The sequence below is a fragment of the Sorex fumeus genome, unplaced genomic scaffold, assembly GCF_029834395.1.
Source record: "Sorex fumeus unplaced genomic scaffold, SorFum_2.1 ptg000047l, whole genome shotgun sequence".
NCBI classification, from domain to species: domain Eukaryota; kingdom Metazoa; phylum Chordata; class Mammalia; order Eulipotyphla; family Soricidae; genus Sorex; species Sorex fumeus.
This window is the reverse complement of record NW_026606104.1, coordinates 52,867,100-52,882,039: the sequence shown is the minus strand read 5'-3', so window position 1 is coordinate 52,882,039 and position 14,940 is coordinate 52,867,100. Positions and strand designations below refer to the sequence as shown.

General features: G+C 51.2%; 1 protein-coding gene across 1 annotated transcript in view; it reads left to right on the top strand.

Annotated features, from left to right (window-relative positions):
- Positions 1–949: 949 nt before the first annotated feature.
- The window catches only part of INPP5B (inositol polyphosphate-5-phosphatase B), a 76,042-nt gene continuing 62,051 nt past the window's right edge, over positions 950–14,940 (top strand). Inside the window, 9 exon segments of the mRNA XM_056122966.1 lie at positions 950–1,024; positions 1,654–1,729; positions 2,076–2,176; positions 3,815–3,912; positions 4,057–4,086; positions 7,616–7,726; positions 13,291–13,413; positions 13,416–13,510; positions 13,512–13,674. Of these exon segments, the coding sequence (XP_055978941.1) occupies positions 1,679–1,729; positions 2,076–2,176; positions 3,815–3,912; positions 4,057–4,086; positions 7,616–7,726; positions 13,291–13,413; positions 13,416–13,510; positions 13,512–13,674 (772 nt within the window). The 5' untranslated portion in view covers positions 950–1,024; positions 1,654–1,678.

Genomic DNA, 14,940 nt, shown 5'->3' with positions numbered 1-14,940 from the left:
CGCCCACTAGGACTGAGCAGCCCTGACTAGTGCCACTATCCTGCGAACAGCCCAGGGGAAACTTGGACCTTCCCTGTGGCAACAACAACCGCCTTTGTGCATCTTACATTCACATCTATGTATTTATTTTCCCATGCCTATGTGCCAGATGAAGCTGGTTCCGCAGAACTAGAGGTAAAGTGGCACAACCTCCGTGGACAGGGGGGAAGAAAGAGGCAGATGACTAAGTGGCTCCAAGCTTAAGCAGACGTGGCAGCCGAGAGGACTCCTGAACCGGCTTCTCTTTATGGCCCTGGTTTCCATCTGGGGCAGAATCTTCAGTTTTGAGGGGGAATCCTCCCCTTCTCAGACATTTCCTGGCCTCAGCTTGGTGGGTGGAGTCCTGAGATCATAAAGTTCAGCCACAGGCCACGTTTCTCAGCTCTGCCGCCCAGCCCAGTGGCCCTTCCCTGCCTTTACCCTGAGGTGTGGCAACTGGGATACATGCAGAGGAGGGAGGCGGCCCTAGCACTGTCAGGGTACAGAAGTCAGGCCAGACTTTCAATCGCCGGCCAGCTTTGCCATGATCGAATTGCTTTATTCCAGGAGGCCCCCCCCCCTTTATTCCAGAAACCCCCAAGGGGAAGGGGTCATCATAGTGCTGTTTTCCTTGAAGCTGGGACAGGGCTGTTATTTTGGGAGGGAGCCTTCCAGTCGCGGTCAGAGAGGGTCCCACGGGAGTGGGAGGAGCTGAGCACAGAGGACTTGCAAATGCATTGTTTTTCCCTTAAGACCCACGTGACCACGTTCCTTTCTGGCCCCAAGCCGGTGGAGGTCAGGATAGGCTGGACACAAATCTTTCTAGACAAGGGAGTCCAAAGTCTCCCAGACCCTAAGGAGTTAATAGGGCGGGGAGACACGCCCCCCATGGGCGCGGGCATGCCGGGACTTGCAGGCCTGCGGCGCGGAGCCTGCTGGGAAATGTAGTCACTGGCCGTCCCGGGACGCCAGTGTCCCGCGGGCCTCAGCGCTGACAGCTCAGGAGGTAGGCGCAAATGGTAGGGGCTGGGAGCAGGTTGCAGAGCAGGGAAGCCTGGCTGGGGAGGGTAGGAGGGAATGGACAGCTGAGGGATGGGACCCCTGGCCTGTGGCTGTCAGAACCAGAATCCCCTCCCTGGACCTGTGGCTGATGCAATGGGGCCTGCTTGGAGGTGGGGTCTGGGGACCACAAGAAGCAAAGGGACACTCTTTATGTCTTCAAGAGCAGGCGCAGGGTCCCGGGCTGAGGTCCTTCCTGAGTGTACCAGGATGTTTCAACAACCTCAGCAGATTGCAGATGCTCCTCAACGCTCCCAGGGAGGCACTGGCAGGACCAGCTGCACCCCAGAAAGGAAGGAGAGCTTCATGCTGGGCCCCCTCTAGAGTAATGGACCGGCATCCCACTCCCAATTAACCTATTGGGCCTCCCTACCAGTGTCCTCCCAGACACAAATTGTGCATCCCCCAGGGCAGAGCCAGACTCCTCCCCAGCACAGCACAGCATGAAGTCTGTTGTGGGATGGAGCTGGGGAGAATGGGCACCCTTGGCCCTGACTGCTTCCCATCCTGACCCAGTTCTCTGGCAGTGCCATCCCCTCCCGGGTAACTGGCTCACTCCACTCTGCCCTCCCGCAGATTGTGTCTACTCCACGGGGCCAGCATGGACCAGTCTGTGGCCATCCAGGAGACCCTGGACCCAGCGGAGTATTGTGTCATCATATCCTTACCAACACCGGCCAGCTTTCACTCTGCCCGGGCCTTGGGAGGTGGAATGGAAGGTGCTTTCTGTCAGCCTGCTCTCCTCCTTTCTCTGTGCTGCCACAGAACTCACAAGTGCTTACTTGGTTCTGACCTCCCTGCCACATCTGTCCTCCCAGCCTCCCATGAAGTCAGGGCTTATTCAGCTAAGATGGGGAGGGCTTCAAGAGGGCTGCTACCTGCCAATATCACACTGAGAATCTGTGTGGGTAAGAGAAGCGGAAGGCGGGAGGGGGTGTGCTGGTAGGGGAGGCCTGGCCTGTGGTTAGGGTGTCCTTCTGGTTTCCCTTGACCCTGAGCAGCAGGCGGTGCAAGCTGTGCTGTGTGAGGGCAACAGCCGGCAGAGCCGCCTCCTGGGGCTGGTGCGCTCCCGCGGGGAGCTCGGTGGCCAGGAGCATGCGTAAGTCTGGGGTTCTGCCTTACCTCACTGGCTATGGGCTAGCCTTCACTGGACCTTCCAGTTGGGTTTCTACCTTGTCTTTCTGACAGATTCTGAGTCTTCTAGAAGAATTGCAATGATTATACTGTTATTAATTACGGTGCTCTATGCTGTGCATCTGTGTGGGCTCCAAGAACCTGCAAAGGTCCGTGAGGAAGTTCTCGCGGGCAGGCATTTGAACACACAGGTGCAGGTCTCACTCCCGTAGCCTAAGGGTCAGGATTCAAATCTGGGCTTGTTACTTCTGAGTTACATGATCAAGTGACTTTTTTTTTCTTCTCTAGGTCCAGATTTCTGATTAAAGAGAGGAGTTGGGGGCCAGCGTGATAGTACAGCGGGTAGGGTGCTTGCCTTGAATGTGACCAACCAATGCCTTCAATCCATGGCATTTCATATGGTCCCTCAAGCACTTCCAGGCGTAATTTCTGAGTGCAGAGCCAGGAATAAGCCCCGAGCGTCACCATCTGTGACCCAAAAGCCAAAAATTAAAAAAAGAAAGTGAGTTGTAAGGGTTGGGAAGATCCCTCAATGGACAGAGCGCATTTTTGCATGGGGAGGCCCATGTTCAATCCGTTTTTAACTCCGAACACTGCTAGGAGCAACCCCAGAGGGAGCCGAACGTAGACACCCCCAACTTTCAATCCCCAACTCCTATCCCCTACTCCACTGCCACTGCCGGGTGTGGTTCTCTCAAAAGTTAAAATAAAGTGAGTTGTTACGTGTAATGTTTTTCCAACATGAAAATGCATAGAAAAAGCTCAGTGTCACATATACAGGCTTAAGAGAAGCAGAGAGAATAGATAAAATTTGTCAAAGTTCTCAGAGCCAGAGGATGATCCCTAGAGTCTTAAAGTTGGGTGGAAGGGGGCCTCTTGCTTTTCAGATAAAGAATCTGAGGGTCAGAAAACACAAGGCTTGAGGTTATCCTGCTTGGTTGAAGACAGAGCTGACTTGTACTCAAGCCTGTAGCCTGCATTTTATTTTATTATTATTATTATTATTATTTGCTTTTTGGGTCACACCTGGCGATGCACAGGGGCTACTCCTGGCTCCTGCACTCAGGAATTACCCCTGGCGGTGCTCAGGGGACCATATGGGATGCTGGGAATCGAACCTGGGTCGGCCGCGTGCAAGGCAAACACCCTACCCGCTGTGCTATCTCTCCAGCCCTGCATTTTATTTTTGTCTGTTTGATTGGGGGCACACCCGGCAGTTCTCAGGACTTACCTCTGGCTCTGTGCTCAGGGATCATTTCTGGCAGTGCTCAGGGATCATGTACTGTGTCAGAGATAGCACTGGCGTCGGCCATGTGCACGGCAAGCACCCTTTGTAGTATCACTTTGGTCTAAGCCTTCAATCTTTCAACAAACAGGGCCTGCACCAGTTAAGACAAGAGCAGCTTTGATGCCTTCTCCCTGACCTTACAGTATCTGATGCACACACGGACAGAGAGCAAAGTGGCAGGATAGCTGCAAAAGGCGTACCTCATTGGATTCCAACAGCGTTGCCTAGGGACAAGGAGGGAGTACCCTGAGGCCTCCACCAGGGGCCTGGGGACATCCAGCAGACACTGTCCTCACCTCTGCTTCCTGTCTTTAGTCTCTTCCTGTATACACACCGGAGGATGGCCATTACCGGGGATGACGTCTCTCTGGACCAGATAGTGCCGCTCTCACGGGATTTTATGCTGGAAGAAGGTGCCAAAGGGGAGGGAGCAGGTGGCTCTTTCCTGGGCCCTCCGGACCTTTCTGCCCTTACTGGGGGTGGGGCTGTGGGTGCAGGGACCATGCTGGGGCTTCAGGCCTCAGTTGCTAAGGACCTTTCTACTTCTCTCCCCACAGTACTCCCAGAGGGTGAACTCTACATTCTAGGTGAGTGGTCTTCTCATTTGGGGGTCTCGTGGGGCAGGGGGACATATCTACAGGGAAATGAGAAGTATGGATTGAGAGCATGGGATGCTGGTTGTGCGGGGCAGGAGTGGGATATGGGGGTACCTCTCTGGCCTGGCCCAAGTTTCTCCCACTCTATTCCTGGAGTCTTCTGACGCTCCTGTCATCCCCTTGAACCCAACATCCTTGCATCATGAGCCTCGCACATGCTTGTGTAGGCTCCTCCTCCTGAGACTCCTTCTTCATTTTCATGAATCCTACTCCTCAGGGCCACATATCACGTTATTTTTACCAGGAAGACTTTATAGAACTCTTGAGAATGTTGGCATCTCACTCATACTCCTTCCTTTGTTGTCGTTGTTGTTGTTGTTTGGGGCCATACCCATCAGTGTTCAGGGTTTACTCCAGGCTCTGTGTTCAGGGTTCACTCCTGGTGGACCTGGGGAGCCATAGGAGGTGCTGGGGATCAGACCTGAGTCAGCTGCCTGCGTGCAAGCACCCTACCTGCTGTATTAGTGCTCTTGCCCCTCATTCCTTTTTCTTATGCAGCGATTTGGTTCTAGTGCCTTATTTAATGTGTACCTTCTTTGTAAGATTGTAGTGGTGGTTATAGTAGTCGTGGTGGTGATGTTGCAGCATATAGTAAACTGCTGTGGATTCTTGTGGATGGCATGTAAGATTATCATGCCAACCACCATAAGTCTTCTGTTTAACAATTCTGTTTAACCACCCAAGTGGGTACAGGCGAGGCAGGCAGGAAAATAGACAACAAGGTCAGAAGCATTGAGGGGGGAAGAAGGGCAAAAATAGAGAGAGAGACTTATTTTTATTTCATTGTAATAAAATAATAAACTTTGTGATTAAAAAAGTTGTTTCAGGCATGTAATGTTTCGAAATCATTCTCATCACGATTGTGATGGGCCTTCCCTCCACCAATGTCCCCAGTTTTCCTGCCACCCCATCCCCGAAGCCTGCCCCCTTAGCTGCACTTAACACATTTACTTCATATTGTTTGCTACAACAAAATGGCAAACGGAATGATCAAAATACCAATCAGGGACTGGAGAAATAGTACAGTGGGTAGAGCATTTGGCTTGTATGCAGCCAACCTGGGTTTGATTCCACCACACTGCATATGATCCTGTAAGCCTGCTAGGAATGATCTCTAAACACTGCCGAATGTGGTCCAAAACCAAAAAATAAACAAATTAAAAACAGAAAAGAAAAGTCAGTTTGTGATGAATCATTGTTAAATCTCACAACAGTGTTCATCAAGTCATCGTCTAAGGATCTCCTTCCTGAGCTGGCTGGTGCAGGTTGAGCCTTCTGGGTTATTATTTTCACTCGTTGAACTTGGTGGGCACAACTTTCCCATCAAATTTGCTTTGCTGTTGTTCTACTGGGCTCTAAGCACTGTGACATTTGGAGGATGTCGTGCTGCCTTTTGGCTGCATGCAGCCTCATGCTTCAAGAGCTGTGTTGCTGGGCCAGTTTATATGCAGAAGAAGTTGGGTGTGGTGGCTGCTGGATCTAGTTGAAAGGGAAGGGAATCTGCCAGACCCCACTCAGGAAAGGGCAGAGTTTTTAGCCCAGAGATTTATCTACCTGAAACAGTTTGTTGTTTTGGCAGCTTGCTGGGAAGAGGCTCTTTCTACACAGTGACCTGAGTTTATTTTTAGCTGCAAAATGTGTTCTCTAACTGATTATACCCTCTAAGGTCATATCATATGATTGGAAGAACCATCTAATATGTATGCAAATGAGAATGTTGGTTGTGGGATGACAAATAAGATCACACATTCCCTTTTAAGGGCATGTGAAGTGATGTCTTCTGCCCATATGCAAATAAGGATGCAAAGGGGCTTCCTGGTGGATGAACTGGAGGATGACCAGTTGGATCATCTATGTAAATTAGGGTATGTAATATGATTCCTCAGAGCTCTGGCCCCGCCCTCTTCTCTCTAGTCCCTCCCTGCTCTCTTCTGTAATTGCTTTAGTGGTAGTGACAGGTGGTGGCGGTGATGGTGGTGGTGGTATTGGTGGTAGCAGTGGTGGTAGCAATAGTGATTAGATAGTGGTTGTAGTGGTTGTGATAGGTGGTGATGGTGGTGGCATGTGATAGTGGTGGTAGTAGAAATAGTGAATCTTTTTTGTTTTTGGGGGGGACACTTGGTGGTGCTCATGGCTTACACCTTGCTCTGTGCTCAGGGATCACTCCTGGTAGTGCTCAGGGTACCATACATGGTGCTGGGGACTGAAACAGCATCAAGTGCATGCAAGGCAAATGCCCTACCCACTCTACCCACTTCCTGACTCGTTTTCTTTCCTTTTCCTTCTTTTAAAATTCCCTGCTCCCGGTTCCTTTCATCGTTGATGTGCTTTTGACGATCGAAGTTGCACACAGACCTCTATAGGGCTGGCACACTCGGCCGCGTGCTCACCCAGCTTGGCACAGCTTTCGTTGTGGTGCTTGCCATGGTCTTTCACATATTTTAGTTGTGATGCTTGCTAGCAGTCACATCCTTCACAGTGCTTATACACACCTGGCTGTGGTGTGGCCAGAAGTTGCTTGTGATATCAGGGATCACATACAGCACAACCACCAGGGGTTTTATTTAATATTTATTTATTTTTAAAACTTTGGGGGGATTTGGGGCCACACTTGGCTGTCTCTGCTCAGGGTCACTCCTGAGTGTTTGGGGAACCATATATGGTTCTGGGAATTGAACTGGGACTGATGACACACAAGGCGAGACCTGTACTATCTTTTTATCCCCCATTTCCTGTTTAATAGGAAATGTATCTAAGGCCCAGATAAATGAAATGATTTGGGGGGTTGTTTGAGGGACACATCGTATTGGACACAGGGCTTACTCCTGGCTCTGCACTCAGGAATCACTCATGATGGTGCTCGGGGGTGGGGGTGTGGGGACATAGGTGGATCTAGGAATCGATCCTAGATCGACCACATGCTAGGCCTGCCTGTGTCCTTCCTGCTGTACTATTTCTCTGGCCCCTTGAAGTGTTTTTTTTTTGGAAAGGGGTGGAACCATATTTCAGACTCTGAATTTGAACTCTCAGTCAGTCTGCTATATGACTCCTGCTCTTCCATGAGCTCAGCTCATAGCCTGGGTGCTTGCTGCGTGCCTGGGGCTGCTGGGGTAATACTAAGAACAACACACATCCACAGTCTAACTCCCTGAAGACTGACTGGCCAGGGGAGTGCTCCTCCCAGTGCCTGGCGCACACACAGCGCTGTCAGGTGCACTGATGGACCATCTCTCTCTACTTTTCTAGATCCTGCCCCCTCCCTTGCAGAGTGAGAGTGGTGTGACTTGGGAACAAAGGGTCAGGGGTTATTTCCCTAGGAGCAGCCTTTAGGAATTTCTATAGGGCCCAAGGGCTTTGGCACTTAGATGCTGATTCTCCATTCTGGGGATTCCAGTGTCAAGTTGCATCTGTGTTCATAGCTCCTGGAGACCAAGGGCTCGTTTCTTCCTCATCTATGCAGGCTCAGATGTGACAGTCCAGCTGGACACAGCAAAACTCAGCCTCCTGTTCCAGCTTCCCTTTGGGTCACACAGCAGGCTATTCCTCCAGGAAGTTGCCAGGGCTTGTCCAGGTAAGACTCCAGACTCCCTGACTCTCAGCAGGTGGGCTGGGTAACTGATCTAGCCACTCTGTTAATTGCCAAACTTTGGACTCTCTGCAAAGTTTCCTTACTCTCTTTAGGCTGCTGGCACAGGCTGCGATCCAACCATGGTGTTTGCTTTTTTAACGTTCCCATTTCTGGGTCTAAAGCTGCTTATTTATTTATTTACTGCGGGGGGGGGGGGGGGCATACCCAGCAATGTTTAGGGCTTATTCCTGGCTCTGCACTCAGGGATCACTCTTGGCAGGGCTTGAAGAACAATATGGGATGCCAAGGATTGAAGCCAGTTTGGCTGTGTTCAAGGCAAGTACCCTACCTGCTATACGATCGCTCCGCCCCCATGGATCTGAGCTGTAACTTTTTTTGCTCTCCAGACCCAGAGCAGGGCCATATAGGGTGGGTTGTGGTTCTACTACAGAATTTCGTATGAGTTGGCAGGGTCAGCAACTTCTGGCATCATCATCCCTCTCTCTGCCGGTTAGAACCAAGGACACTCTGTCCTGTGTGCTGGGCCAGCCTAGAGTCCTGCTCTGTCCCTCATGTGAAATAGTCTCACTTTGGTCCAGCCTGAGAGCCTAGTGATGTCTAGGGCTAAATTTGTTTATATCAGTAGAGCTCCAGGGCCATAAAGGAGAGTTTGTATAGAGCAGAGGGGTGACTCACAGAACATGCAAATTCTAGCTGCCAGGTGCTGGGGCCCAGGCATTTTTTTCCTTCTGTGTCCCCACTGTTCTCCGTGGGAAAGGGAAATGGATGTCCCTTCTGTATTGGTCTCAGCTTGGAACTTAAAACTAGTTTTTCCTTGGGTGTCAGAAAGGATACTAACCTGAAATGCAAACTGAGGTATGGGGGCTTGGGGGTAGGCAGGGAAGGAAGTAGAAGCAAACTTATAGAGCCTTGGGGGACTATAGAGATAGTACTAGAGTTAAGTGCTTGCCTTGCAGGCAGCTGGCCCAGGTTCAATCCTCAGCACTGCATATGGTCCTTTGAGCCCTGTCAGGAGTGATCCCTGAGCACAGAGCAAGGAGTAAGCACTGAGTACTGATGGGTATAAAATATTATAGGGCCTTGGGCTGAGTGATAGCTCAAGGGACGAGGACATGCTTTGTATGTATGAGCTCTGGTTTGATCTCTGGCACTGAATAGTCTCCAGAACATCACTAAGGAACAATTTCCAGTCTCCAGTAAGGCTCTAAAAACAAACCAAGCAATGTCTAGTTATGGGAGTGAAAGTTTATTCTAACAGCAGGGGAAGTTTCCTCTCAATCTCAAAGTATTAAGGATAACTTGTTTTATGATTAGTCGTAGTAGTTATAAGAAGGATATTAATAGTAATAAAAGCAAAAAGCAGGCTTTGAAGATACACAGTATTTGAAATATCTCTTTGCTTGTCAATAGCTATGTGACTTAGGGCAAGCCACATCTTAGTTTTCTAGATTTTTTTTTAAATTTAAGTTTTCAGAGTGCCAGGGATTAAATCCTGGTCCCATAACTGTGAGCCATATGCTTTACCACTGAGTTGCATCACTGGTCCCTGTAAACTTCTTTATACAAAGAGCATCTTCTTGGGCTGGAGTGATAGTACAGTGGGTAGGGTAGGGCATTTGCCTTGTATACAGCCGACTTGGGTTTGATCCCCAGTATCTGATATGGTCCCCTGAGCCCTCCAGGAGTAATTCTTGAGTGCAGAGCCAGGAGTAACACTTGAACATTGCCAGGTGTGGCCCAAAAACAAAAAAAACAAAACAATATCTTTCGGGAGCCACAGAGCTAGCACAGTGGTTAAGATGTATGCTTTGCCCAAAGCCAGTTGTGTTTTGATCCCAGCACCACATCCAGTCTTGTAAACACTGCCAGGAGTGACCCCTGTACACAGAGGTTGAGTAGCCCCTGAACACCACCCAGTGTGGCCTATAAACTTTCGGCAGAGGTGGGGGGATGCTGGAGCAATAGTACAGTGGGTGGGGCATTTGCCTTGCATGCAACTGATCGAGATTTGACTTCTGGTATCCCATATGGTCCCCGAAGTATCACCAGGAATAATTTCTGAGTGTAGAATACCTGAGCATTGTCAGGTTTAACCAGGAAAAAAAAAAGAAAACTGTCTGGGGCCAGGGAGAAAGCTTAGGAGTCAGGGCACATGTGCTGTATATGTAAGGTCCTGAGTTTAATTCCTGGTACCAAAAGACATGACCCTGGTGGCCCCCAGCACCTCTGGGTCCAAATAGCACAGTATTGATGGACCCAAACATAGAAATTCCCAGCCAGCTTTGCTGAGCAACACTCACAGTGGCCTGATGCCTCCAGAGCTTTTCTTGGGAACCTTCCCAAACCCCCGCCCTAGGAAAACACTGCTTTTCTCATGAGTTTGTAAGCATTAAATGAGATAACCTGGGACGGTGCCCAGCACATAGTTGGACCTAAAAGTTTCCTCCTTCTTTATAAGCAGGCAAACAACTTAACAAATGTGTATATTAACGTAATGTGTTGGACACCTTTCTGAGAATTTTCTACTTACCAGTTCAATCCTTACATACCCTTACAAGCCAGGTATTAGCAATGTCTCCATTGGGCGGTGGATAGAGCATGGTGGGGGGGCTGCAGTAGGATCCCCCTCAGCAAAGGTGCTCAGGAATTTGTGCTCACAGGTCACTCCTGATAGTGCTCAGGGGACTCTAAGGGGTGCCAGGATTGTACCCGGTCAGACACATGCAAGGCAATAGCCTTACCTGCTGTGCTGTTGCTCTGGTCCTAGGAATGTCTCCACTTTTGATTTTTGTTTTGTTTTTTTGGCGGGGGCCAGAACCAGCCGTGCTCAAGGGAAACATCTGGGTTCATGATTGGAGGTCACTCCTGGTGGTGCTCAGGGACCAGGCGATACTGGGGATCAAACCCAGCCTCGGGTATGCAAAACAGGGGTTCAGCCATTTGAACACTCTCCCCTGGTCTGCAGTATCACCATTTAACAGAGGAGAAAGTTGAGGCTAGGAGAGGTTGGATGCCTGCTGAAGGGATCAGCGTGAAATAAGGTTGACTCCTCCAGAGTCTGAGCTCTGAAGTTTTGCTCTAGTGCTCCTCAGTTCATGCCACCTTGTACCATATAATCAACTCAGAGACGACTTTAGGCAGGAGGTAATGTTTAAACTGGGACCCGAAGAATGACTGAGTTGTCCCCCATGCAGGCACCAAGGGCAACTGGCGGAAGGAACAAGTGTTTGGAATTGACTTTGGAGCAGGAGAAGGGCGTGGAAAGAGCTGAGCCAGTAGAGGTGGCCGAGACCAGTGGAGGCAGCTTAGGAATAGACTTCCAGACAACTAATAGATCGGACTTTGTCCTCCAACTCTTGGGGTGCTGATAGAGTTTGGAACTGAAGAATGACAAGGCATGCTTGAGAAGTTCCTCTGACAGCTGTGGAGGAAGGGAAGCACCCAGAGTCCGGAGATCACAGGGAGTGTATCACAGTGGTTCAGACATGAAAAAAAGAGCGATAGCTTGGGCTGGAGAGATAGCTCAAAGGGCAGAGTGCTTGGCACACAAGCAAAGTAATGAGCATGCTTTGCATGTGGGAAGCCTTGCTTAATTCCCAGCACCGCAGCGCTTCCAGGAACCAATTCCCCTCAGCAAAGAGGCAGGAGTGGTCACTGAGCCCCAAAATGAACACGGTGGTGGAAAAGAAAGTACCATGGCAAAGGCAAGGCACTTGCTTTGCATGAAACTGACCAAGGTTAAATCCCCAGTATCATACATATATGGTCCAGAATAATCCTTGATTGCAGGGTAGGGAGTAAGACCTGAGCACTACTGTATGGAGCCCAGAGTCTGCTTCCCCCCCCCCCAAAAAAAGCCCACAGTAGAATGAGGTTTGGCATAACCAAGTTGGGTTCTGGGTATGGCTTCATGGTCCCTGAGCATGGCTACCCCAGAAACTCCAGCCTGAGTCAGCCTCAGCTGGAAAAGGAGGCTGGGACTAGGATTGGAGGTAGGCAGGGAGAATAGGCTAAGGAGAGAAAACTGATGGGGAAGGAGGTGCCAAAGGGACGGTGAGTTTAGGGTGCATTCACCACTTTATCTCCAGTAATTCCATCAGGATCTGGCAGGCAGTAGGCACTTAATAAATATTTGTTGAATGAACAGAGCTCGCCTGAGAGAATGAAGATGACAGACAAGAATGACTTCCCTCTTTTAGATTTAGGAATCCGTCTCACACCACCTTATCTACTCTTCCTGCCGGGAAGTCCTTCCTTGCTGGGTAACCTGCAGGAAAATGTCACTAACTTTTCAGCTTCTCTGATGACTAGGTTGCAGTGGACTTCCTCTGGGAGGGGCCTGGGTGAGCTGGACTCTCAGTGCTGATGGCTCTTAGATAGCCATCATCACCTTGCATGTCACTGATAAAGGTACTAGATCCAGGATGAAGTGATAGGTGTAAGGAACTAGGTTTTTTTTCCCCCATGCCAATCTTGGTGGACAACGTTATGTAGCACAAAAAGCAGGGGAATGGAGAGGTCTTGGTTAAGAGAAGTTAGAGAAATGAAAGACCCATGGTTGGAGAGAGGGCTCAGGGACCTGGAGCACATACTTTGCATGTGGGTGCCCTGGGTTCTGTTCCTGGTTTATAGTCCCTCCTGAACATCTCACTGCAAATGACCCCCACCCCAAGCATTGCAGGTGTGTTTCTAAAAGAATAACGAACAACAACAACAACAAAGTATGAGCTGATGTTGGCTGAACACCTGTGTGTTGTGACAGATTTTTTTTTTTAGACATGCAGACACTGCACAACCACAATGTTTGAAGAATCTTTTTGTTTGTTTTGGGGCCACACTCATGAACTCAGGACTCACATCTGGCTCTGTGTTCAGGGGATCACTCTTCACTGTTCTCTGGGGTTTATATGCAGTGCCGGGATCAAACTGGGGTTGGCAAGGGGCCGGACCGATAGTACAGCAGGTACAGTGCTAGCCTTGTACTCCACCAACTTCTTTTCGAAACCTGGCACCCCATATGGTCCCCAGAGCCTGCCAAGAGTAATCTCTGAGCTCAGTCAGAGCCATGAGTAAGCCCTGAACACCGCTTGATGTGTACCCAAGCCCAAAAACAATAACAAAGTGGGGTCGGCCATACGCAAGTCAGGTGCCTTACCCCCCTAGGCTAGCTCTCTGGTCCTCATGTTAAGTAATTAATTAATAATAATGATCATTATTTGGTTTTAGTTTCGGGGGGCCACACCTGCGATGCTCAGGGGTTACTCCTGACTCTGCGCTCAGGATCACTCCTTGTGGTGCTCCGGGGGGACCATTTGGGATGCCGGGGGATCAACCCCAGGTGGGCCGCGTGCAAGGCCAACGCCCTACACGCTGCGCTATCATTCAGCCCCCTCTTTTATTTTAAATTGAATCTCAAACCCAGCGTTTGGGTGAGAGACACAGGTTCGGTTCGGAAAGGAGTCATTTGCTCCCACTGATGCAGAAGGGTGGACCTGGTTCTGCAAGCCCATGCATGGTTCAGTGTTTCCTCTTTGTTCCTGCCACAGGCTTCGACTCTACGACCCCAGACCCCGAATTCCTGTGGCTGTCTCGTTACAGGTGCGCGAAGTCTGAGCCCGAGCCTCCAGTGCCGCGTACTTGGAACTCTGCCCCAGGTAAACTAAGCTGGGCGGCGCCACGATTGGTCGCCGCAGGAGTCCGTCTCGAGACGGGCAGTGGCGATTGGAGAAGCCCTGGCTGCAGGGGGCGGGCTCCATTTGGGCTGCGGGGCGGGGCTGTCGAGCACACCGGCCCTCGATTGGTGCAGATGGCACGTGGGGGCGGGCCCCTGCAGGCGGGGCGGCCCGGGCGCGGTGCCTGTGATGAGAAGCTGCAGGAAGCGCGCAGGGAAATGTCTGCCGCCGCCGGGTCCCGGGAGCGCGACTCTGCAGGTTGGCGCGGAGCGCAGTGCTAGCCGGGGGCTTTGGGAGGAGGGAGGCGGCGGGCCCGGCCGTTGGAAGAGCAGGGGGTGGGGGGTCGACCCTCAACGCACCGGGCGGAGGCGGTGGCGCGCTTTGCAGTCGCGTGGGAATGTTGGACGTTCCGAGGGTGCAGACGGTGCAGAGGTGCCCAGAGACCCGCGGCTGCGGTGCTCGGGAAACTCCGCTCCTGCCTCGCCCCCCGAGGCCAGTCGCTGCTCCCCTCCGAGCCTCCGTTTCTCCATCCTGAGCTTCCTTCGGTCGGCTCTGCCCAGAGCGCGTCCCGAGCGAAGGTGCCCGCTGGCCAAGCTTCGGGGGTGAGAGCTGGTGCGAGCGGAGCGGTCCGGCCGCGCGGCCCTCCCGGGCACCGGCACCGAGGGGCTGTGTGCAGAGGAGCCCGGCCCGAGGCTCCAGGTGAAAGCGACTGGGTTTTTTCCACGCTGCCCTTGGTGGAGAGTGTTGTGGAGCACAAAAGGCCAATTGTTGAGCAGGAGGTCGTCTTTTGTAGGTTGAGAGGCCCAGGGCTGAAATTGGGGTCAGTCTGGTGCTTTGGGAGGACCTGTAGAACTGTGTTGTCCATCCAGCGGCTAAGTTTTCTGCAACAACGTGTGTGTGTGTGTGTGTGTGTGTGTGGTTTGTGATGCCAGGGATCAGTCTGTGTGTGTGTGTGTGTGTGTGTGTGTGTGTATGTATGTATGTATGTATGTATGGGGGGTTGTTATGCCAGTGCCTAGGTTTTTGGCAACAGTTCCCTGATGGGTGTGTGTGTGTGTGTGTGTGTGTGTGTGTATGTGTGGCTTGTGATGTAGGGAGCCAGGGATCAGTCTCGTGTGTGTGTGTGTGTGTGGGGGGGGGGGGTTTGTGATGCCAGGGAGTCAGGGATCAGTCTCGTGTGTGTTCGTGTGTGTTTGTGTGTGTGGCTTGTGATGCAAGGGAGCCAGGGATCAATCTCGTGTGTGTGTGGTTTGTGATGCCAGGGATCAATCTCTGTGTGTGTGTGTGTGTTTGTGATGCCAGGGATCAATCTCATGCATGCAAGGCATGCGCTTTTCCGCATCCACATCCCCGGCCCTCCTGGGTGTGTTCTGGTTTTTGTTTTCCCTGGTTGTACCTCCAGTTACCTTAGCACCCACTTGTGCCCCTCTTCTCAGCTCTTTGCCAGAGGAGAAGAGCTTGCCGAGTGGCTGTGGAAAGCGGGGGCCAGCACTCTAGAGTCTCTTACAAGGCTTGGAAACTATG